The sequence below is a fragment of the Anser brachyrhynchus genome, assembly GCF_964034855.1.
Source record: "Anser brachyrhynchus genome assembly, chromosome: 11".
Lineage (NCBI taxonomy): Eukaryota > Metazoa > Chordata > Aves > Anseriformes > Anatidae > Anser > Anser brachyrhynchus.
This window is the reverse complement of record NC_137706.1, coordinates 13,408,187-13,434,204: the sequence shown is the minus strand read 5'-3', so window position 1 is coordinate 13,434,204 and position 26,018 is coordinate 13,408,187. Positions and strand designations below refer to the sequence as shown.

Below are 26,018 nucleotides of genomic sequence, written 5' to 3'. Positions count from 1 at the left end.
GCTCTTGACCACCTGCATCCGTCCAGCCATGTGGGTGTAGCCACACACACTGGCGGCCCTGTTTATTTCCAGCCCTGATGCACTCCTAATGTATTTGCTCTGTTTTGCAGAAAAAATGGCTTTTGTTGGATTCAAAGGCAGCTTCCGTCCTGTCTGGGTGAAGCTGGTCACTAATGAGGACTCGGCTAAAATCTACCAAGCACTGCCAATTCCTGTGGTGAAGAAAATGAAATTATGAGGACATGACACCTCGCCTTCTGGCTGCCAGCACTGCCCCCAGTCGGACGGACTACTAACTGTTCATGACAGGCACATCACCAGCGTGCTCCAGCAGTGTAGCATTTTCTTGTTGTTGTTATTCAAAAGAAATCTTACTGTAAGTAGCTAGAGTGGCCACATGTGACGGAAACGCATTCCTCTGTCATCAGCACATATCCCGTGATCATCAGCTCCTCACCAGCTGACTTGCTCACTGATGCCATGTTGATGCTCGTGTCACTAAGCAAGGTTTGACCAGATTTACAAGGTGCTGGTTTTATCAGCACGCCCACAACAGACTATGTGCTGTCTCTCAAAGGGTCAGCTCTAAATCTAAAGGCCACTGAAGATTATTGTTTGTACCAGACTCTAAATTGTCCAAACACTTGTGTTTTGTTTTTTTTTTCATGGTGTAACTAGCCATTTCGAAGGCTGGTTGAAAATCTAGGACAGCAAGAGTGTATTTGAGTGATTACCTAGATGCTAGGATAACTGGACAGCAAGAATTTACCCTAAAGTTTCTGTGACAACTGATCAAGCCCTTTGGGATCCGTATTGTAAACACTAACCCATGGCACATAGACAGAGAATAGAGGAGAGAGGAGCAAATAAAGCAACACCAGTGGAGATTGGTGCAACCACATCTTTCTGCTTGCTCAGAAAACTGTGATTCTCTTATATGGATTCAGGGCTTTCAATAGTGGTTACTCAAATAGGAGGTCTTCCTTCATCAAGTAGCCATAGGATGGAAGAAAAGACCTGTCACTCAGCACATACACTTTCTCAGCCTCTTGCATCCAGTTCCTCCATATAATAACGTTCAGGGCCAATCTGGAAGGTTTATGGTAGCCAGTCAAAGACAGCATCCTGTTCAAGGTTTTCCATTTTCAGCTGGGGATACTGGGACTTGGGTTGCTCAGCCACAGCTGGGTGAGCAGCCCTTATCTTTCCAGGGGTGTCGGAGGGAACAGGGTGGGCTGGTCTGCTGTGTGTTGCCTTCCCACCACATCCTCGGGCTTAAGGGCAGGCGTGTCTGACCACCTGGAAGAGCTGCATGAAATCTAGGTGGAAGGTGCCAGAGGTAGAAGTCTTTGAGGTCTTACCAGGAAGCTGAAGAATTAGAGTGGGAATCCCCATACACTAGTTGGATGTCTTGTGGCTCCTTCCCCTCTTCTTCAAAGCACTAGCTGGGGAAAGAAGGCAGGTGAGTGCGAGTCAGCACTCCTGGGGGGACATCTCTTGAAGCTGGGAAATTAAAGATTGTCTTGTAAACTGTTGTAAGCACTTCCAGTCTTCAGTGATATTTCCGCCTGTTGCTCAGAAGTGCCATGAAAGCATATGCAGAGCCTGTGGCTGTTATAAGGAGGAATTAGAGAGAGGATGATGAGCTTTGAAAAGCATATATAGTTGCCAATTTTGCCAGTAACATCTGGGTTTGTTCCCTAATTTGTCTTTCCCAGCCCACATTGCTACAGAAATTATTGTTGCTGATAGTTACTTCAATTTGCTCTGGTTTAATTAGAGCTTCGGTAACTAAATCACTTTTTTTTTCCTTTTTTTTTTTTTTCTTTCCCCCCACAGTATCCAAAAGACTGTCTTGTAACTAGAATGAAGGAGCAATGATTCTAGTGAGTCATTCCACAGCTGGGCTGATGCTGAATTCTGTAAGCCCTGACCCTACTTTTTAGATCGATTGCTCTGAAAGTCAGCCTCTCCTGGGTTTTGAAACTGGAAATGTTCCTTTCAGTCTTATTGTATAGTTGTTTTGAACTAGCTGAATGTCATGTGTATTTAGAAAAAAAAATAATCCAAGCTGTCCCTCCCTTGCTTCTGAACAAGAGCCTGTTAATGAAGGAGCAGCACAGTCATTTTTGATTTTTAGGCATTTCTGCTGTTTCCAGAATAAATGGGCAACACTTTAAAAAGGCAAGTAAAGTGGTGGGTTTTGTTGTTGTTTTTGTTTTTTCTCAATGTCTTATGATGGTTTGGGGATTTCACCCTCAAATCACAAACTATTCCCTAAAAAAGTCAGTCTCACAGTTAAACCATGACAATCCAATTATCACTTCTCTGACATTCTCTGGTAGCCAAAACAGAGCCAGATCCCTGAAGCTGAGCAAATACACTGAGGAAAAAAAAAAAAAAAAGAATCCCTTGAGTGTTTTAGGCTGGTTTATCTGAGCATCTCCACCATGCTGAGGTGCTGAGGCAGTTCTGATCATGTAATTGCACCTGTACCAGTGGAGCATACGCGCATCCACGAGATGGACCAAACCATGAGCATTTCTTTCATGAGCACTTGACATGGGCAGGAAAGCGAGATTCAGAATGTACCTGGTTTGGGATCTGGTTTTCTATACCCGCCCTGTGGAGCACTGTTCCCCTGGGTCACTGGAGGTTCCCATTCACGTGGAAACACCTGGGAGGATCATGCCACATGGGCTGTCCTCTAGACTGGTTTCTTCAGCTACTACGAGCATGCTGCATTTGTGTGAAAGCTGTAGCTTCTGATTTTACAGTTTTTGGAATTCTCAGGGTGAAATCATAAGACTTGGCTCTAGGATATTTTTTTTTCCTGAAAAATCTTGTCTTATTAAGAGAAGAAACCTTTTAAGTAGCTTATTGTATCATGCAAAGCTTGCCACATGGGGCCTGTTTTGGAGCTAGGGCTGGGTCTCATGCTGTGAATACTTAGTACAGGATCACTGCAGTCTGCAAGCCTGAGGGATAATAGAGCATCATAGCAGAGTGTAATGGGGCAGGCACTCCCGTGAAATGCAAAGGGCTCCCATTGACGTGTATAGGATGAAGTCAGTGTGTTACTCCGAAGGCAGAGCGTAGCCTGATGCCATCACCAGTCAGCAATAGTTTTGTGCCATACGATTGATTTCAATCTTTGACTGTTGTAGAAATTACACGTGCACATTTTGACTAGTGAATTAACTGACTGCTTATACTTTGTACATCCTTTTAACAGTCCCTGCACAAGCTGCAGTTATCCTCTTTATAAGGTTTTATTACTGCAAATGTTCTCAAGTTTGCCAATGCAGTTGCCATTGTCAGAATGATTTTTTCTGATTGGATTTTGTTTGTTTGGATGTTTGCTTGTTTGGATGTTTGATTTTTTTTGAGTGTTTTGTTCTGTTTTGTTTTTCTTTTCTCTCTCTCTCTTTTTTTTTTTTCATCTGTTCAAATGCTTATTTTACCTGTTGCCGAAATAGCTGGTCCTTTTTCGGAGTTAGATGTACAGTGTTTTGTACATTTTCTTATAGACTTTCCAATAAAAAGATATATTTTCTATTTATTTATTACAATGGCACTAAGACAACTAAATTGCAGACATATGAAGCATTTTACTGGAGTTTAGCATTGCCTAGGTTGTTAAGGAGGTCGGCAATATGGCTTTTCTGATAATCTGCTTTGCACTTGAAAGCTCTCTATGTCCGCAGAATGTGGTAATGCATTGACTGTCTGTTTTATGGTGACAAGAGCTGTTGGGACATTGGTTCCAAAAGATTGTGGCTTACAACTGAAATAACATGTAGTTGTTCAGAGTACACAATGTTTATCAAAATAAATATTCAATGCAAATTTCTTATTTTATTTTTGCCTCTTGTCTCTTCACTGTATCTCTCTAAGAGTGAACTGGTATTTGCTGGAATATCTCCTCCTTCATCCAACTCAAGTTTATTCAGACCACTGCACCTCGAATGTCTTAGCTTACTTCTTAGTAGCTTGCTAAGAAAATAAGGCTGATAAAATGCCACTAGGTCTAGAGTGGAAACCCCCCATCCATGACCTGTTGCATCAAGGTACACAGCTCCTTACTTATTTTAAAAGACAGAAAAAAACCTTCCTTAGTTTCCCTGTTCACAAAATATTTTATTTTCTTAGTTAAATAGGGTGAACATGTAGTATGCATATACATGTAAATAATATATAAAACACACAGGTTTTGTAGTGAGCAGCTGTTAAAGCTTATGACAATCTCACTATCAGATCAAATATGACCTTTAGACTGTAAATTTTTCACTCTGGGGCAGTGCCAGCTGAGCAGACTCTGCTGTAAAGCATTTGGAGGCTTCAAAACTGGAATGGGATTTTTTTTTTCAGGTTATCGAAATCAGCATCTCTAACATCCAAGCACAAGTTTTAATCAGCCAAATCCCACAATGGTAGGTAGTGCATTAGAGAATATGGCCTCTGCTCTAGCCTATGGCATCACCTGCCGTTATAACTCCTCCAGGCCAGGAGACTGAAAACACACACTGCCTACTAATGTCAGATTGAAATTACTGATGCAATCATGTTTTGAAGATCAACTACATGGAAAAAAAAAAACAGGGGGGGAGGGGAGGGAGCTGAAAGTAAAGTCAGAAATCTTGATCCACAACACCAGACCAGTGCAGGGTAAAAAAAAAATATATATATAAATAAATTAATATAATAGTGTGATAGCATCAAGGGCTGCGATGCTGAGAGCTACCAGGCTGCCCCAGGGGCACCAGCCCACATGCCCGAGCTCCCTCCCTCCTGCTGCTCCTCCATTTTGCACCAACAGTCCTTCCCTCAGCGACAAAACCCACATGAGAAGTGTGTTGCCCTTGACATGGACCTACAGCCCACAAGGCCTCCCAGCTTAGGAAACGTTTAAGATTTGTCTAGCTACAATGACGTGGGAAGGAGTCAAGGGCAACTTCTTCACCTTTGTCTCACTCTTTTCCCACCTTTTCTCTTCCCCCCCTTCTGGCCTCCCACCTCGTCTCCACCTGAGGCCCCCTCCCATCTCAGTCTCTTTGTTCCCCACAAGCCTAAGATGCTTTCTCAGCAAGTTTGTGAATGACCCCACGTTGTGTGGTGCAGTCGACACACTGAAGGGAAGGGACGCCATCCAGAGGGACCTGGGCAGGTCTCAGAGTTGGGCCTTGTGTGAACATCCTGAGGTTCAACAAGGCCAAGTACAAGAGGCTGCAATGGGCTGGGGCAATCCCAAGCACAAACACAGGCTTGGCGGAGAAAGGACTGAGAGCAGCTCTGAGCAAAAGGATCTGGGGGTGCTGGTTGATGAGAATTTCAATGTGAGCTTGCAGGCCAGAAAGCCAACTACAACGACTCCTGGGCTACATCAAAAGCATCATGGTCAGCAGGCTGAGGGAGGTGATTCTCCCCTTCTGCTCTGCTATTGTGAGACCCCACCTGGAGCACCACATTCAGCTCTGGGGCCCCCAGCACAAGGATATGGACATATAGAACAGGCCCAGAGGAAGCCACGAGGATGATCAGAGGCAGGAGCACCTCTCCGATGAGGATGGGCTGAGAAAGTTGGGGTTGTTCAGCCTGGAGAAGAGAAAGCACCGCGGAGACCGTCAAGTGCGTAAAGTGGGCCTCCAGGAAAGCTGGGGAGGGACTCTTTGTCAGGGAATGTAGTAATAGGGCAAGGGGTAGTGGCTTTAAACTGAAAAATGGGAAATTTCGTTTAGATATAAGGAAGAAAATCTTTACTATGAGGGCGGTAAGGCACTGGAACAAGTTGCCCAGAGAAGCTGTGGATACCCCATCCCTGGAAATGTTTGAGGCTGGGTTGGATGGGGCCTTGGGCAGTGTGGTCTGGTGAGAGGTGTCACTGCCCATGGCAGGGGTTTGGAACCGGATGGACTTTAAGGTCCCTTACAACCCAAGCTATTCTGTGCTTCTATGATGTCTGTGTGTATGCGTGTATAAGATATGTGTACAAATCGTGTGTTTGTATATTATATGTGTATGTGCATGTGTGTATACAGTATTTGTACATGGGTGTATATCTAATATATCTATGTGTATATGTATGTGTGTGTATAAGGTATGTTTATATATGTTTAGGTATAGGAGTCTTTAGGGAATTACAGGCACTTCAGCCTGAACTTGATGCCAGGAAAGGTGATGAACAGGTCATCTTGAATGCAATCACGCAACATATGAAGGACAACTGGGGGGGATCAGGCCCAGTCAGCATGAGCTCATGAAAGGCAAGTCCTGCCTGACCACCCTCATCTCCTTCTATGACTGGGTGACCTGCCTGGTGGATGAGGGAAAGGCTGTTGGCGTAGTCTACCTAGACTTCAGCAAGGCCTTTAACACGGCCTGCCATAGTATTCTCCTGGAGAAACTGGCAGCCTCAGAAAGTTTGCAGATGACACCAAGTTGGGGGTAAGTCTTGATCTGCTGGAAGGTAGGAAGGCCCTGCAGAGGGACCTGGGCAGGGTGGGTCAATGGGCTTATCAGGAATAGCATAGCCAGATCATCCCCTTGTGCTCTGCTCTGTTGAGACCACACCTCGAGTACTGTATTTGAGTTTTGGGCCCCTCACTACAAGAAGGACATCGAGGCCCTGAAGCGTGTCCAGAGAAGGGCTAGGAAGCTGATGAAGGGCCTGGAACACAAGTCCTATGAGGAGCAGCTGAGGGAACTGGGGCTGTTTAATCTGGGGAAGAGAAGGCTCAGGGCAGACCTTATTGCTCGCTACAACTATCTGAAAAGATAGTGTGGGGAGCTGGGGGGGGGGGGGGGGGGGGGGTGGGTTCGGCCTCTTCTCGCAGATAACTAGTGATAGGACTAGAGGGAATGGCCTCAAGTTGCGCTAGGGTTTAGGTTGGAAATTCTGAGACGTTTCTTCTCAGAAAGAGCAGTCAGGCATTGGAACGGGTTGCCCAGTGAAGTGGTGGAGTCACCGTCCCTGGACGTGTTCCAAGGAAAGGTTGGACATGGTGCTTAGCGACATGGTTTATAGGGTGACTTTGGGAAGTAGGGTGATGGATTGGACCAGATGATCTTGGAAGTTTTTTCCAACCTTTATGATTCTGTGTTTATTTACCTGTATGTGCCTTTAAGCATATACTTGCGTAAGATGTGTGTGTACATGTATTTGTGTGCGAGGCAGTGTTCATGGCTGCGTATTCCTATGATATATGCAGCCGTCAGAACTAACAGCAAACTATACAGGCAACTATATCCAACTCTTTACTCCAGCTCTAAAATAACCAGGCCCCTCAGCTGGGTGCATATATTCAAACAGAGCCCACGCACGCTGAATACACGAAGCGCACGGCCGCGCAGCGCCGCCCGCAGGCCCACAGGCCGCGCGTTGCCAGGGGTTACAAAGCGCTGACGGCCAACTGCGCCTGCGCGCCCGCCTCACGCCCCGCGCCGCGGGGCCCCGCCCGCCGCCTGCCCGCGCCCGCCCCCTGCCGGCCGCGCGCGGGACGCGGGGCGGTGCCCGGGGCCTGCTCAGCCCAGCCCTGCCCTGCAGGGGGAGGGAAGGGCAGCAAGGGCCTTTGGGGCGGGCTTTTTTGTTAAATATTTTATTTTATGTTATTTTATTTTATTTTATGTTATTTTATTTTATTTTATTTTATTTTATTTTATTTTATTTTATTTTATTTTATTTTATTTTATTTTAATTTTATTTTTTATTTCATTTTTTGTTTTATTTTATTTTACTTATTTTATTTTATTTTATTTTACCTTTTTTAAATTTTATTTTATTATTTATTTTAGCAGGAGGGGTGGGTTGAATCATAAACCAAAAGAAAAAACACACACACAAAAAAAAACCACCAAAACTGAGATTCTGCTCTTAAATAAACCCTTTCTTATCCCAGCATGACAGTAATATTCCCAGCAGAGCGTCACAAGCTTATATTTAGTCTCTTCTGAGTGCCAAGCAAAGAACAGAGCTGCTTGTTACCGGTTCTGCTCACAGCTAGGCGATGCAGGGCTGGTCTCCTTTCAGCTTCACAGGCCAACAGTGTGCCAAAGCCTTGCTTCTCCCACACACGGACAGCAAGAACCAGCTCCCCATAGAGCACGCTTTTTGTGCAGCCCAGCCTGCCCGCACCTCCCACCAGAACACAAGGCCGGTGCGATGAGGCCCGATGAGTGCCGGCATCACCAATGGGCCATGGTCCCATCCGCTGACTCAGAGGCCGGTCTGTTCTGTCACACCACTTTCCTTCTGACCAAAGGATGGGGAGGGCTGTGGGGAAACCACCGCTGCAACTACACCCTTCCTTCCTCTTGCAGGCCTTCCTCACGAACGGCACCTTCAAAAGCCCCTCCCTGCAGCCATCTCTTTGCCACAGAGCTGAGTCCAGGCAGTGTGTCCCCTTTGAAACAAAAGCCCAGGGGAGCGCCATCACTTCACGAATACGTGGAGATTTCTGAGCTGGGGTCCTAGCTGGCGTATCACAGCAGCCAGCAGCTATTGTGGGACACAGGCAGTGGCCTGCAATGAGGAAGCAGAGAAAGGGCTCACCGGGGAATTGGTCTGGAGAAAGCCCTTTAGAAATAAACGTTTCCTCCCTTGGCAAAGGGTGTAAAGTGAGGTTGTCTTCTCTTGTGTAAGTGTGCAATGAACAGTACAGGACGGAGATGTTTCCTGAAGTGCCAGTCCCCCATCTAAGGCCCAAGGGTCTGTGAGTAGGTAGCAGCACCTTAGGGAACTGGTGCAGCTGATCTGGCTTTTATTTCTGCTGCACGTCTCCAATATTCAACTGCTGCTACTAAATATTTGGGTATTTCTTGAGTGTCATTTTTGCTCTCATGAACCTGAGGTTGATTTCCCATCCCAGGAAGTAAGACTGTCCTGGCTTATCACTACTGCCACAAATACTAAGGTGACTGAAATATATTTCAGGCTCTGCACCACTAGGGTTATCTGAGACCGAGCAATATGGCTTATATGGCGATGTGATGAGGGAATAGGGTGGGAAGGAGCGGAGACAGGATGGAAGGTGGAGGGAACATGGCCTTTGGGTTGGGTTACACAGCTCATTAGATCACAAAATACCTACCTCCTACATTAAACGCTTACAGTTTTCAAAATCCTCTACTCACCTGCTGTATTAAGTGCTAAAACACCTCCATATCTACGCTTCCACTAAGTTCCCTGGCAACTGCGTCCTATTATAACTGCAATTATCTAAAGTTCACATAGCTATTAACGTGTTTTACAGCAGCAGAAAGACAACAGCTGACTATCAAGGATGGCAAGCCAGGAGGGTTGCACTGTGCTATGACAGGTGGGATAAATAATACGATGTTCATACAAAGGAATTCTGCAATTTGAAGTATGTACTGTTTTGGATACTTGTGAGATTTCATTTCAGATGACAGGATGAAAGACTCTATTTCGATGAGGTCACCCCAGTGCTGCTGTTTAAGAGCTGAAGTATCTGAAGGCACCCTAAATGGCATGAATTACAGTACTTCACAAGACAGGAAGACTCTGTCGTTATCACACAATGCAGAGCTGTGTGGGATCAGCAGGCGAGGAGCAGTGCCTGACCCAAGGCCATCCTTATCTTAACAGCAAGTTCATGTGCTCTGCCAATATGTATTTGCTGGCCTTTGCCAGTAAAACTGGAAGGAGGCTGCAGCTCCTTTAACTATCCCATTTCCCCCTCCCACAATAACATCCAACATTTCAAAAAAACTTTTTTTTTTTTTCAAAAATCTTTTATTAGAATTTTTTACTGTTATGTGATGGTTAACAGACCTACTTTTGATATTAGAAAAATCCATTGCTACAATGACACCGATACCTTATTCCCAACTAACAGCAGTATCAATAGTGAAACCATTGGCCTATTAAGTAGCATCACACTGGAAAGAAACAAAGCATTAACCAGTTGTCTTTGGATAAAATCTGGTACACTGTGTAACGTTTGATTGTAATGTGTTACATCAACCTTTTAAATAGTAATCAGAATCCACAGTGCACAAACCTCTTGTGCTTGAGATTGTGTGTCCAAGAAGTTGCATTGCCAGAATTTTTTTTTAATTGGAAATTAAACAGCAGAGTGTTTTCCCCTAATGAATCCAAGCAGCTCTAACCTCCTGGCAATTTAACATAAACTGAATCCAGAGTCTTGTCCCTGTTAAAATGACAGTGTGAAAGACTGAAAACAGTGATATGCAGATAGAGTAAGAATTATCAAATGAAATTATCGCAACACACACAGTAGGATGGAAATCTTAAGTATCAGACGTATTACACTACTAATGGAAAAAGTATTTGCAAAAACAGAGGCATGTCCATGCATCTCATCCAGGCATGGGCTCTTTGCATTGCTGTAAACATGCAACGCAATCAAAGAAAACTCTGAAGAAGGCACTGTTACTCCTTAAATAGAAAAGGAAATGAGCCACAGAAAGACTGGAAATAATTCCCAAGCCTTACTATAAAGCCCAAGAGAACAGTGGCCAAATATCAAACAAAAAATAGGCTGTTCCATATCTTAATGGAATGATATTTTAATTTACGATTTCCTTTTTGAAAGAAAATTGAAAGAGTTTAAAAGCAGTGACAGGAATGTGGGGTCTTTTTGAAGCCAAAGCTGACCTGACTTTTCAGAGAAGAGAAATGCTTTGAGAAGCGAGTATCAGAAGTCCTGTTGGCTGGGGAACTTCTAAGTGTGTCATAATGGACTTAAAGATTAAATTTTAAAAACGTGTCCTTCACCTACAATCAAGTGCAAGAACGGTGTTAGGGACAAACTAAAAGAGAATCTGCAAAAGGAATGCAAACTGCAAATCCTATGCATCTTTTGCTAGCAGGAAAAAGATTGTGCAGCAGATAGAGATAAAAGACTGGTAATAGGAATGCTTTTATATTAAATTGATGGCACTAAACTTTATTACATCGTTATGTGTAAACCTTAGCAATGTAGTCAGGTCTGCACCTGCAATTCTCCTCTTCTTGAAATCAATGTTTACACTGCTTGCATCTCCTAAATAATAAGATGTAGTCTTTGGTGAGGGTGTTCTGTTCTAAATTCAACCACCAGGATTCAACTATTGCATATGCTTCTTCTCTCAGGTCTTCCAGGTCCTTGTCCTGTTAATTTAAATGTCAGCTTCCTTACTTACTTTGCTTGATGATGTTAAGCCCCCAAAAATAGGAAATGCCCTTGTTCTCTTCCAGCTTGGAATTTTAATTGGAAAAAAAAGTAAAACAAAACAAAACAAAAAAACCCACACACAGTAGAACACACAAGGCAAACAGTATACATTAGGATTATCTTGAAAAAGAAAACAGATATTCATTCCAGTATTTTATCAGACAAAATATTGTCAACCGGAAATTTTTTACAAAATGCAACCACATCGTGTGCGGTACCACTGTCAAACTGTTGTTTGGCTTTTTTCTGAGAAGGGCAGCTGGATTAAAATATAACGATAACCTTGAAAACTTAATTACAACCCTAGAACAGAGAAATAACTAAATGGAGTAGAGAAAAACAGCAGAAGTTTAGCTGTGAGGACAGCAGATGTTTTTCCACGTACCTCTGTGCAGAACTTAATAAGAAGGAAAGAACAAGGAGAAATATAATCACCAACCTACTTGTTGAACTTCATTGTAAAGGCTGTATCTTTTGCCTGCTTATAGAGCCACAAAAACCTTTTGTTGGAAGTCTGGTGAGACTTGAATGCACAACACTGTACAGTGAAAACCAGCATCTGCTGGGTTACTTCTAGAACATCAACAACCTCAAGTAACTTTTTGAAGATATTTTTATACAAATCTATAATATTGTCTTTGGGTCTCTTAAATGAGTAGAAAATAACATTGATTATGTAACACTGTACCAGTACAAGTGCTAGGATCCCAAAGAGTTTTAAAAGGGAACACAAAGTGTTTTGGAGTAGAATTTATGAACTGTGACATCGGAGAAAGACTGGCTGGTGATTAAGTTACTTCTAGATGACCACATTACACTTAATAGCATATTTATTCATGTGTTGGGTATAAAGCATGGGTGGTAGAGGACGGGGGGAGAAGAGAGAAGGAAAATGCAAGACAAAGTCTACTTGAAGGCATTTTTTTTGTATTTTATATGAGAAAAAAAAAAAAACGAGTCAAACACCAGAATACCTAGCAAAATCTTTAAAAAACAAAAGACAAACAAAAAAAACATTTAAAGTGAGCTATGTGGTACAACACATGCCTACATTTGGCAAATTCAAATTAATCACTCAAAAACAAATAATTGGCCAACTGGCTGGTCGAATTTCAAAGCTGGTCTCTCCCAGTTCTTTTAACTTGAAGGTGAAGAGACCCAGCCTGCTGTAAACACTGATTTATGAATGATTAAAACAAGCGTCTATTCTCAAAAGCTGGGCTAGAGTTGTAAGGTAGTATTTGTCCCTCCTCCTTAGCATATTTGATTTTATATTATCCATATACTATTTTGCATTGCTTAATTATTTAGCTCAGGAAAAAAAAATGAACAGTTTAATCAAAAAATAAGTCATATGCTTATGCTTCGTAACATTAGGAAAACGACAGAACATTTCCACACATTTCTGATGGTAATCTGATTTGTCATCTCTATATTACAGATTTATGTTGTAAAAAGACAAAACATGGTCAATGTCATATTTAGTTTCATTTGAACTATGTTCATCTTTTGAGAAGCAATATTCTTTAAAAAAAGGGAGGTACAAAACCAGAAAAAATTACAAAATGATCAGTTAATTATGAACAAGAAATGGACTACACATCTCTCCCCAGTGCAATATCCAAGGATGTACAGAGGCTTATCTCAACTCCTCTACGTTTTTGGATTAACAGTAGTATATAAAAGTTAAACCTGAAGAAATACACGATTTTCAGTTTTCCACTCCAACAATTCTTTAGTGAAGTGTGGTAGGAAAGGTTTATTTAATACTCAATACAAATGCCATTGAAAGTAAATAAAAATGATCACCTGGACCTTCCATCAACATCATTCAGTCCTTACAAGTAATTACAGAAACCAAAGACAGGCTAGTTTCTCCCCAGATATCTATCTAAATGTATTATTATTTAAAAGGTTTTACTACTCAGTGAAACAGTAGGTTTAGCCACATAATTTATTTCGGAACAAGCACTCAGCAAGTCACAGTTTCCCACTTTTGATATTGAAGTATTCCACAAAATCAACCATTATGGTTCAATTAGGACCTTTCATCCAAAACACTTGGATATTAGCACCTTAAAAAAAAGTCAAAGCAACATTATCTTAGTACTATTGAATGAAGACAATTAATACTGTGCTAATCCTCTGGAAAACGATAAACAATGTGGACAAAAAAACTTGGTGCATTTAGTCCTTAGTAAGGGATAAAGGAAATGCAACTCTAAGCCATGCATTCAACTGAATACACCTTCCATGCATTCAACTGAATAAAGCCATGCATTCAACTGAATAAACCTTCCTAATTACATAAAGTCTTTCAAGGAAAAATCCGTCTTGCTCCCAAATATCAATCTTCATATGACTTAAATCAATGTTCATTTACAGTCAACAATGTCCCTCAGGAATCTACCAAAAAAATTAAAAAAAAATCACCATAATCTGGTTATTAGGCATCATTAAGCGATACGTCTACTTCAAGTGTATCTCTATATTGTAACTAGTGTTTTTTTTTAAAGATTTAAGCAAACCCTTAGCAAAACAAATTAAGTTGAGTTAAAGTTGTATCTTCTCGCTCACTGTCAAGATAATGGGGCATACATAGCATTTGCATTGGTGGGCACAGTTCTTTGGCAGCAGTAGCAACTTGAATGCCATGAATATGACTTTTCCTTTCACCCTGACACCATTCCTGTTGGTGTTGTAATTCCATTAACCTCAACGGCATCAATTCTGATATGTATGGAATCTGTTTTCTGTACTGATTTGGAGTGCATTAGTTGAGCATCTGCCTACCTTCTATAATGCTTCTAAGCGCTTCTGTGGATTTTTGGTATGGACAGAAGAGTTTTTGTTTATTTTAAAGAAACAGTCTAGTCAGACATGTCCTAAACCCTGTAATTTCAGGCACCTTTGGCCACTGTAACACTGTTCTTTGCAATTTCAGCCAGTTTTGCAAACTTAGTCTGGCAAACTGGCTTCCTAAAGAATCTTTTAGAAATGAACTCTGCTACCTAAGAGCAACAATGAATGAATGACCAATTTGCATACCCATGACACACAGCAGCTACTACAGGTAAACACAGGTGTATTCCGAGACCGTATTTCTTCCCTTCCACTTAAGTTTGTAATGTTAGACACACAGACTTTCATGTTAACTTTGAACAACAAAAGCATGAAGAATTACAAACTAGTCAGTCGCTGCTATTAAACATTACCTTTCCTGTAACTAAACAAATGGCCAACATTAATAAGTAAACTGGTGTATTTCAACATACAAGTCTTTTAACCTCAGTAATGTCTGCTTCCTTCCTTCCCCCAGTAAAGCCAGAAATTGTACAGAAACTTCAGTTTCCCTTCAAGGAACAGCAGAGCAGTATTCAGTCTGGTTAATGCGACCGTCATAGATCATCTCTCTGCTTGGTTGCTCGGTTGTCCTCTTTGCTGCTTTTAGATTTCTTGTCTGCATCTTTTTTCTTCTTTGCTTTTTCAGGTTTTGTTTTGTTTTTTCCTTTCTCACTTTCATCTGCTCCTTTGCCAGGATAAACCTGGCCTTCCAGAGTAACATCCGCACACCTTTCTTGACTTATCAGAAAGTCTTTGATCTCCCAGGCATAACCACCGTCACGCAGCATAAAGATTGCACGATTTGAGCCAACAATAAACCTAGAGGAAAGATACATATATTTTTTTTCAGTTAGCTCTGTGCCTTTCCAGTGCTAAAACATTTTGCTTAATTCAGAGCACTCCAAGATAGACATCCATTTAAAAGCAAGAAATTGGTCTTGGTTTTGCTGTTGCTTGGGTATGAGGATGAGAACAGTTTACTAGCACACATACGAATAAAAAGTATTAAGCTTACAAACAACTAAGTAGAAGAAAGACTATGAAGAAAACCCTAGAACTAATTTGACACTACATAAAATCTACTAATGGACATTAAATCTGTTTCATGCTCTTACTGCAACCCTTCTCAGTCTCAACTCAAGAGTGCAACATTCCTCGGCTTCAAAATCATCCTCTCTCTCGGATAAAAATCTCATTTTTAGCCAGGGGAACAAAAAGCCTTTTGTGGTTACAAGTTTTCCAAGTGTGATGTTTTCCATCAACACATAAAGGCAAACTATTGCAGCTAAAACTGATAAATAGCTGAACCATAATGAGATAAAAAGAAGCTAGGCTATATACACATTGTGAGTAAGCGTTAAAAAGATTTGTGCACCACACCAGAATTTTTCCAGAGTGACTTTTGAAGGAAAACAAAATAGTATATAAACTGATGCTGAAACAAAGCAAGAGGGAGGATTGATGAAGCTAGGGAGGAGCACAGGATGAACAACCAAAAAGATTTTCAGGAAGAAAGAAATAAAGAGCTCTGTAAAAGCAAAAACCTTATCCTTGTGTACAACAGCTTACCTTTGTACATCATAGTTTGCATTGAAGAGACTGCCCTGCCACAAGCTGGTAATTTCTTCTGTCTCCTTTTCTGTGGGATTTCCTGACACGGTGACAAACATCATCAGAGTCTTCCCCTTTTTCGTCAGTTTCAGGATACTTTCAGGCTTGCCTGGATCAATTTTTGAGAAATCTATTGGTGCTGGAGGCCTCTTGTGTTCAGGAAGATCCCCCTCTTCAATGTCATCATCTTTCTGTTTTGAAAAGGAAAAGGATAATTTAAAATTAACTGTTCCACAAAACTGTTCTTTTTTTAAGCCCTCCGTCATTTCGAGAGTAACTCTGCTTTGATAAAGAGATATCACTATGTAGTTTAACAATGGAGACGCTTGAGTAAGAAGCAGCAGCAAGTTTTGTCTTGGGGTATGTCACTAAGAGTGCTCTTCCCATTTACAACCCTCCCCTCGCGATGATGCACATTTTCATACCAACAGGTAGAATCTCATTTTACCACGTACTGAGAAATATTTCAGCCTCATGGCCAATTCAACGCAACTCCAACTTGGTACTTCAAAAATAACTTCAGAATTTTTCTTCCTCAGAGTTTCACAGGGTTTACTAAGCACACAAGATGAACTGAGAAAAAGCTGAACTGAAGAGCCTCATACACATATAAATAAAAATAAAAGCAATGTACAAAGGAGGTCAAAGCTCAGTTCTGGGAACTTTGCCATTAATGAGAATTTCATTTTCCTCACTATAGTCTTTAAACAAATAAATGTATTCAGAATTTCAATGCTCAAGTCACAAGAAAACTTATACTAAAGGTTTCATGATTTTTCTAACGCACAGATGAAGAGAAGTTCACTTTGTGACAACATAATCACCAAGACAAAATCAGTATTAGATAAAAGAAAAAGGAAATTATTAATGCTTCTGCTGACGTTGACAGGCATTTAAATATTTGGAAAGGCAGAATTCAAACTACTGCCCCTTGAAAAAGCTCCCAACAGAGATGAGTGAGTATAGTGACAACTTACGTTAATCCAGAATTTGATTACTTAACAGTATTTATATTACAGAAATAAAAAAAAGGAAAAAAAGAAATCAGAAATCTTATACTGGCATTCACCCAAGCACTAGTAAATCTGTGGCAATTAAGGTAGATATTTTAGGTGTTGTTTTGACTTCAAACATTTAGCAAAAATATGCATTGCTCCATTAGGAATGTGAAGTGCAGAAATATCTAGAGATATTCGCCCTTCAGAAGCCTCAGAGGTCAGGAGCCCAGCTTAATTTTTAGAGCTACATATGCATTACTTTCTCATTTCTGCCTGCGCATATAAACTCCCACAACACCCTCACACTACAGGGAGTGTCCCATACTCTTTAAAGGTTAAGGTTTCATACAAGCGACCTACGCTCTTTTCCCATCTCAATTACATACAATATGCTGTCTTTCTGACAGGGGACTTCAAAATTTAATTACTATAGAATGAGATTTGTAAATGACTTACATTTTATCCTTCCTTTCCTTACTAATTACATATCTGTTTCAATTTTTCAAGTCTGAAGCACGCATTTAAGTAGTTCACATGCCTTTGACATTTCCACATCAAGTGAACTGGGAGCAAAGGAGAGCCCCAGGGAAGTCCCGCTGCCGTCACTAAGCGGGACAAGGCTTATTGCAGAGGAAGCCAGAAAATGCTTGTATTTGTAAAGTATTGTTGAAGGACAAGATCTTACATGATTGAATGAAAAATGTTCTTCAGAAGTAAGAGCAAATTAAACCTTACTTTATACCAGTTTGGCTAGTGCAAAACCAACTTATTTCATAGTTTTGAAAGGGAAAGGCAGAAACAAGTGTTTGCAAATATTCCTTACACAATATAGAAACTGACTTTGGCTTTAGTGACAGCCCAACCTAGGAATATATATTATCTGTTTTTTTTCCCTTAACAATTCAACTGAATGTTCATAAAGCACTATTGCAGTTTCAGTAGAAACATTATAAGAAGCAGTCAAAAGCTCTCCTACATGCTACTTTTCTTGGTGATCTTGTACAGAACATCGCAAAATTTTGTATTTATAAAGCTGTCTACAAAGTAAAGGCAGAAAAGTGAAAGCTTTTGCTTTGAAATATCCAGCAGATTTATTGAACTCTAACATGAGGTGTCAGAGGGAAAGCTTTGCATAGATACAGTGACAACTATATATTCCTTCTTTCTTTGTCCACCTTCAGTTCCCATTCTCGTACCTTTCTCATCAACTTCCTGTATCTTTATTTTTAAAAATATCAGCAACAAACGCCACCTAATTCCATAGCCTATTAAATACTCGTAGCTCAGAGTCAAACCTTAGAAACCCTGACGCTTATAGCAACAGCACACTGTTTGAAAGAATGACATTTTAGCAACAGAAGAACCTCCGGACGAGATTCTCAGTTCTGTTTCCAGCTCCTCTGGACTCAAGGCTGCTGGAGAGTCCCTTACCACACGGTAAATCCCTGGGTGGCACACACCAAGCCCATTTTTCCTACCCTACTTCTTCTCTACCAAAAGTAATGGCTGAGTACACCAAATGCTGATAAATCATAGTTCATTTACTGATCCCTGTGGGGGTAGCAAACCACCGAAATTAAAATCTGCAAGATGTCAAAATTAAAACCCTTTAACTTCTCTAACTTTGGCAAGCCCGCTCTATTCCAACCTATTGACCTTAAAAGTTTGGAAAGATCTTAGTAGTAACTTTGTCCCCTCAGGCCTTAGTGGTATCAAAACAAGTTTCAAAAATGCTGAAGATTGCAATGAAATCTCTAACAAAAACCACGTTCATAAAGAAATGTTACTTATCTATCTGCAGTTAATATAAGCAGAATCTTTTAAAAGTCTCACAAGTAAGTGAGCAGGATGCAAGAAGACAGAGCTCATACTTTAAAGCTCTGGTTCACATTCTGCAGCTGAGCTGCTGAAGCAAAATCCCTCTCTTTTCCTCTCTCCCCACGCTCGTTCCCCACCAAATCACGCTATGTTCACCAGGCAGCCACACACATGGCAGAAACAGTACCTTGCCAGGCTTGTGGCTGACCCCAGGGATGCTGAGACCACCACCCTCCAGTGATTCTGTGCCAACTGCCATGGAAATATAGAATATTAGGAATCATCTCACTCGGCTGAAACTAAGGAAACTTGATTCTGTACAGCTCTGTGCCCTGTGCCCCCTCACTCCCAAGCATAATTCTTGCTCTTATCCAAATTCATAATGGCTCCTTTGTTTCTCTCATCCCCACCCCATCAAGCCCATTCTCGGCCTTTCTTCTTTATCCACCACCCCACCCTCAAGTCTTTCATGTTCCCCATATCTGCCCTAACTACTCTCGGGGGAAATGCCATACAGCTGACCATCCAGAAGACCACACAATCGGTAATTGTTGAGCCCCTGCTCCAGTAAGATTTTTTTTCTTCTGTGGCCCTGGCTGTACATGCATTTCCACAGCGGCAATGCCAACCTGAGCTGCAAACTCTCCAGCTGCTCGGCCACATCTGCATGCAACATGACTGCGAGCATTCGTGCAGCACATGGCGAACTGGATCAGAGTCCTGCTCCAGCTAAAGAGAAAAAAACAGAACAGCTTCCTGACCCTGCTTACCACACAGCTGGAACAGAACATGAAGCCAGAGAGTCCCAAAGGCAGTAACTTGCGTCTCCCTTTCACCAAACTACTAATTCACAAGCTCATACGTACTTATTGTTTAAGATTTTTCCTACTATGCCAAACTTGGTTAAATTTGCCCACTACTATCATTTAAGCTGATTTTTTAGCATCTGGGACTATCTGGTCCTTGGCTGATAACACTAACAGAAAGTGAACTTTGGGCTTTTTACATAATTTAATTTACATTTTAACTCAGGTTTCTAAGAAACTGCCTTTCTGAAGGGGAAGACATGGTAACATTTCACGGGAACGAGGAGTCCCCAACCTGCCAAGCAGGTCCAAGGCAGGCATCCCTACTTCTCAGAGAAGTAACCGCATCCAGATTACGAATACAAACCCTACTTCTTCATTTTGACTTGCAGCCGTCACTGGTGTTGCATGAGACAGAAGCTTTCCTCCAGTTTTTGTGCAGAATGTTCTGGAGAACAGCCTCATGAGTAAAAACAAGGCATGAGTACTCTGGTGTTTATCAGAAGATGACAGAAGATAAAAATAACGCAGAGAACCAAACAGTAGCACGACAACCACATGGTGAAAAGCGCGATGAGGAACTGTCCAAAGCGACCTGTCAAAGAAAGTTAAGGCAGCGGGCTGATGGGGATGGAGGAGGACAGAGACATGGAATTAGAAAAAAAACCAAAAACATTATAATGAGGGGTGGCAAGGAAAGGAAAACACAAACCACCAAAGACAAACAAACAAAACCCAACAATATAACCACTCTGTAAAGGTGAAATGGACATTCCTCGTGCTATTCAACCTCTACTCTCACACAATCCGTATCGCTTAACGCTGCCAGTCGCTGGCATCGCACCGCCAGCGAGCCTTTGCAGCCGGGGTCGTTCCCCGGCCGGCGGCCGGGGCTGGTGGCGCTGGGCAGAGGGCAGCTGGAGGTGCCCAGGCTAAGGGCAGCTCCCCGAGGAGCCCGCTCAGCCCGGCGGTGTCCCCTCAGGGGACACAAATCGGCCCCGGCCGCCCGAAAGCCACCGAGCATCCTTCCCTTCTCCCTCCTGCCCGCTCCAGGCCGGGCCCCCAGCCCCTCGCCGTACCTCCCACTGCTCCAGCAGCCGGGCCATGTCCGCGTCGTTGTAGTCCCGAATATCCTTCTTCTTGGCCGGCCCGGCCCGACGCTTCCCCTCCGGCTCGCCGGCCCGGGCGGCCGCGCAGAGCCATAGCGCCAGGCCCAGCAGGGCCCAACGAGCGGCCGCCGCCATCTTGTGCCGGAGCTCGCAGCCGCGGGAGGGCGGCCCCGGCTGCTGGCAGGGGCGGGGGCAGGCGCGGCTCGGCCCGGGGCCGCCGGAGGAGCCCGGGGAGGGGAAGGAGGAGAAGGAGGAGCTCGAAGGGGAGCCGGGGAGAGAGCGGCGAGAGGCGCTGGGGGACACGGGGGTGGGCAGAAGGGCGAGCGGCCGGCCTGCCGCGACATGTCGGTCTGCGGCCCGGCAGCCGGGGCGGTGCGGGATGCGGCCCCAGGGGACACGGCCCGGGCTGCAAGTGAAGGCCCGACCGTGGTGTTACAAACGTACGGCTGGGCAGCTCCCGGACAGGCAGCGTGCGAGGTCCTCCCGCTTCATCCTTTCTTTAAAGCAGGATGACAAGGATCCGTGTCTGCTGGTCTGTGCGATAGGAACCGGACCCACTGCACTGAATCTCTATACTACTGATTTAATATCACAGCGATACCAGTTTTTTCTAATAGACTTCTAAAAATAAAGCTGCTTTGTTACTAAAATAATATTCCAGAGCATCTGACCACCACCGGAAAGAGAGTAGGCTTTTTCTTTGTAACTCTACTTTTCCACTATCCAAAACAAACTGAATTACACAGATTAACGTCTGTACAGGCCTATTCAGATCTTCACTCTTCGTTTTTTTCCTCATATAGGTGATTTTAATTATAAATAGCACGATCTTATATTTATTTATTTATTTTTATGTGGACTCCAGTATGTTTAAACTTCGGAATATGAGGAAGCATCAGAGCAGCTGTTACTGGGGATGTTTGGGCCGGGCTGATTAGCGAACAGGGTGCTCTTCCCTTCACACACAGGCACCCAGGGGCAATGGAACCAGTTCTGAGTGAACGCCTCAGCCCTCATTCTGCCACTGCACATAGTCCTGTAACAAACCAGGAGCCCGCTGTGCTTATGGGCACAGCATGCAGAACAGAAGCAGTAAGTAGGCATCTGGGGCATGGGTTCAGCAGGCTTTCTGAATCCAGGACTAACTCCTGACCTGATAAAAATCCTGATGGGACACGTAGCTTGTGAACTTCAGGCAGACGTGCCACACGAAGCAGCAGCAGCTTGCCAAGCACACATGCAGAATGAGAAACTGGAGTCTCCAAGACTTAGCAGGCAGCAGAGGATGTGGGATCCAAGATTGCAGTGCCCCGATAAGCAACCAGCCTGGTCTGCAACCTCCATCCTGAGGGTTATTGTTTTATAAAATTTCAGAAATACTACCGAGTGTGCCTGAGAAACAGGAAGCTGTTAGACCATAGCTATTCATGGAGCTTGTTAAATGTACAGTAACTGGAACAGGGTTTTAGTCAAGTACCTCTCACAAAGCTGTCCAGTAAGTCACTAATGAGCACATTTGCTCGGTGATTTCTCATAGTTTCCTGATATTCGTTATATTTAATATCAGATTGCCCTGATTAATGAGGTTTTACTAAAGTATGTTCCTGCTTACTTTGTTATTACTGGATCATGCTTACATTCACTGAGGGGGAAAAAAAAGAAAAAGACTACAGATTCAATTTTGGAATGTTAGACTTGCAGCATAAAATGTATTTTTACTTAATTTCTACTGGGAAATATTTTCTTCAACTGTTTTTTCTTATTAGAACAACCAAGCCAACTTTGACTTTCTTTAATATCTGGTGCTAGGTTCACATGTGGATCTCAAAAGCAATGCAATTTCCTTTGCTGAGTGAACAAGTAGTTCAGTGTATCAAGCACTGCACCAAACAACCCTATGCATTTCTGTCATGCATATAAAAGTGTTAATTTGAAAGGGAGATATTTTTCATGCTTGTCTTTGAACTTGCAATTATCAGGCAGAATTCTGTGTCCAGGAAGAACTTTCTCAAAGTATATACGCTCTGTGGAGTCACCTGCAAGACAAACACCTATTCATACTCTCTGTACTCCACTGTTCTTTCCCATACATGAAACAAAAGCCATGCAGCTATACATCCATATCACTGACAGAAAAAACAATTGCTTTTTTATTTATTTATTTTTTTTAGTGAAACATGCTGTGTTTGGCTCAGCATAGCTATGGACTCAGACAAACATGCTTTTTATAGTTTAAGCACTCTCATATTCCTTAACAGCTTTTATAGTCCTAGCAGCTAACACTATTATAATTACAATACAAAGCATACCTGATAATAAATAGCTACTGCCATTATAGATTGCAAATGCAAGATGCTTAATGATTTATCTGGTAGCTTACAGTCTCATCTAGCCATGCCAGGGGAAGTCTCAAGCTGTGAATATCATTTCAACTTCCACAACGTGCAAATTGTATTACTAGTGTTTTCAATTACAAAGTTATACTTTATGAAAAATGCAAATCTACCTCCCCCTCTTGATGTAAAATGTTTTCATTATTGAGTAGGGTTAGGTCAAGTTGTAATTTGAGATGATTCAGGATGTCCTAAATTTCTGTTAATGAAGTTTGGGATTCTCTCTACACCTGATTTTTTTTTTTAAATCCAGTCTTCATTTTTTAGAACTATACTTCTGCATAAGGTACTTCCCAATACTGCTGTTTCGTATGAGTTAGGAGAAGAACACGCATATATTTTGAACTGCCAAAAGCTCTCTCAAGTCTTTGCTGGTGGTGGGTTTCTGTGTGCAGTTTTCTATCTAAGCATGGAATCTCATTCATCATATTTTACTTTTATTTGCAAATACAGTACAATAGAGGTAATACACTGGATCTTACAGCTTTTCCGTTGACAGTCACCTTGGGAAAAACAAAGAACTTGAAATCACCAAGGAAAGGGCAGATCCTTCTTGGAAGGACATGCAGACAGTTCAGAGCTGAAAAGAAGCTAACAGCATCAGAAGATCAACCCTAAGCATGCAGAAGGGTGAAAAAAGATGCAAGAGCTACCTGCTATCAACACATTCCGTGTCTGGAAGAAGTAATTCATTTTAAGAATTCTACTAATACAAGAGGATGTTTAGTAGTGGCTCAGATGAATGAGGTGTTGCAAGAGGCAGTTTTTCAGTGATTACTTGGAATAGCTAAAATGATTAAGGTCTCGTGGACAGACATGCTCTTTTTACAGACAGACTGACACTACACCTGCTTTTGCACCTACATGGTTAGTAAAGGACCAGCCCAATACTGCATTAAATAATATGGAAGACTTGGTCAGTTACAGATGTCAGAAAATTTGAAGAAAGTTTTGAGACGACCCCGCATTCAGAGTACTCTTGCTCTGTTTAAAAGCATTGTCCTACATTTTACAGAATGCCAGGGTATTCTGAGTTACTTTCAGTAAAACATTCAAAATTAGTGTTTTCATAGTTCTAATTAGCTTAAGTACCCTAAATTTTCCCCTGCAGAGACAATCTAATGCATGAGCTCTCATGCAAAGACTGTGCGTGTGTTAATTCAGACTTCTAAATACAGGCACAATCAGGGAAAAACTTGAAGAATCAGACATGATTAACATGTTCTTGTTAAAACCAACAAAATATTTCTAAATCTCAAGAAAGAGAAGAAAATATTTTTCTTAATACTGTTCCTAGCAGCATACCAAGCAAAATATGCCAACATCCAGAGCAAAATATTAATGATTTAGAATAATTTCAGTCCTCAAATTAATTTCATGCACAAATCAAATACTCGCCATCTATTAAGAGAATACATATTTTTGATCTGGAGCTAATCAGACCTTTAACTCTTGGGTCCAAGTTGAAAAATTCTCCCAAATCAGGGGTCAATTAGTGTGATTTGAACATAAATTTCTGATTCAGTTATAACCTTGACAATCAGATTCTGAATTCACTTTTGACCATATCTTTACCATAAATTTATGTTATTATGTGCATGTGCATTATATAAATTAAAACTTATGGCAAACAATATGTTAATTTCATAGCATCACCTATCTGATCAGGTTTGGGAAGGGGGTATGATGTCTGTCATAGTCAGCTGCAATAAGGCTGGACACTGAAATCCTTAAATTCAGAAGCACCACAGAACATTCTTGTCAATACCTGTCTTACCGCAAAATTTGGCAGAAGTCTGTGCTGGTTAAAACTAAGTATTGGTGCTGGTTAAAACTAAGTATTGGTTATACAATTTAAAGTTACCCTCTTAAGAAAAGAATTACATTGAATCAATGTCAAAGAGGAATTTTATACTGTTCCCACAAGAATTCCATTTATAGGCTATTTTCCACACTCTAAGTCAAATTAATTTTGTAGTCCCAATTTAATTTTAGGTTTACAGGTCAGTTTTGGCACCTACATCCAGTGTAAGTAATACATTACACGAATTTCTGATGAATTAAAGGTGTTAGACTTAACCCGGTAACAATCAGCAGCTCTCCTCACAGACTACTCAGGCACAATATAAGAGAAGTGTAGAATCAGAGACTCCTTGCAGTTATTCTATGAAAACATCTACTAAATCCTCTCATGATATGTATTAAAAAGGAGAGGGGGTTAAAAAAGAAAAGAAAAAACAAAAACAAAAACTTCTGTTGAGTATTACAGCTGCAGGACTGAACATATAACCAAAAATGCAATTCAGGAAGGGTGGGCCCTTGCACATTTTGTTCAAAATACAAAGTTCTCCCTTGATCTCAAAAAAAAAAAAAAAAGAAAAAAAAAAAGTAAAAACAGACCTAAGGGCCTGAAGGGAGGGCCTGGGATTCCTGTTTATGCCAGACCACTCTTACCAATGACATTTACTACTCTTCCATTAAGTGCTTCTGAGTTTCACGCCAACTGATCTACAAACCTGTACCTGTACGTGAGACCATGACGCAGAAAGCCATGACTGGCTCTGTCAGCATAAAACATGGCACAACCTTCCATTCTGTGGAAACCAAGTTTTGTAGCTGTATTTTCCTTTTACACAAAAACCCGTCTCTTTACCACATCAATGTATTAAAAATCCATATTTACAGCAGGGGACAACCAATTATATATGGTAAGTGGTGAAAACAACAGTAAGATAAACAGTGAATAAAGAAAGAAAAAATAAAACCCACTTTTGCTGTATTATCTTTCTGTTGCAGCAGCAGGAGCTAAACAGTATTTTAGACGTAAATGAGATACTTATATTACCATAGCTACATAATTTTTTTTCTTACCTCAGATACCATATTTTTAACTACACCACACAAAGGAAAAAGAAGCATCAAAACACCAAGTTTAAGTCTGTTTGAGAAAGCCTACCTATTATTCTAAAAGTTATTTATTTATACACAAAATCATTTTCAAAGAGGATCAAACAAAACTTGTGTGTCTGCAATTTGCTGTCACAAATGATCAGCTAACTGCTCCTCCAGATCTCAGGCTGTCTTTTTTTGCTACATGCAGACCAGGTATCAGGTTGCATCCCTGGTGTAAGAACCATGATTACCTCTGCAGATCTGAGACAGACCCAGACCTTGCAGGTTTAGTCTCTCACAAAGCAGCGACAGTAAATTCTGACCACAAAACACTTACTTAGCACCAAACCAT

At 41.7% G+C, this 26,018-nt stretch overlaps 2 protein-coding genes across 4 annotated transcripts in view; one reads left to right on the top strand and one right to left on the bottom strand.

The window, feature by feature from the left end:
* CEMIP (cell migration inducing hyaluronidase 1) overlaps positions 1 to 3,861 on the top strand; it is a 112,478-nt gene extending 108,617 nt beyond the window's left edge. For all 3 annotated transcript variants that reach the window (XM_080607438.1, XM_080607436.1, XM_080607437.1), the window contains exon 29: positions 111 to 3,861. In XM_080607438.1, the coding sequence (XP_080463564.1) occupies positions 111 to 238 (128 nt within the window). In that variant the 3' untranslated portion in view covers positions 239 to 3,861. The remainder of the gene's footprint in view (positions 1 to 110) is intronic.
* A 9,068-nt stretch (positions 3,862 to 12,929) lies between these two features.
* On the bottom strand, positions 12,930 to 20,605 carry MESD (mesoderm development LRP chaperone). The gene is made up of 3 exons (XM_080607454.1): positions 20,352 to 20,605; positions 15,609 to 15,841; positions 12,930 to 14,858 (listed from the first exon to the last, which is right to left on the bottom strand). Exons 1-3 carry the CDS (start codon positions 20,514 to 20,516, stop codon positions 14,594 to 14,596), a joined length of 663 nt encoding a protein of 220 aa, XP_080463580.1. The 5' UTR covers positions 20,517 to 20,605; the 3' UTR covers positions 12,930 to 14,593.
* Between the last annotated feature and the right edge of the window lie 5,413 nt (positions 20,606 to 26,018).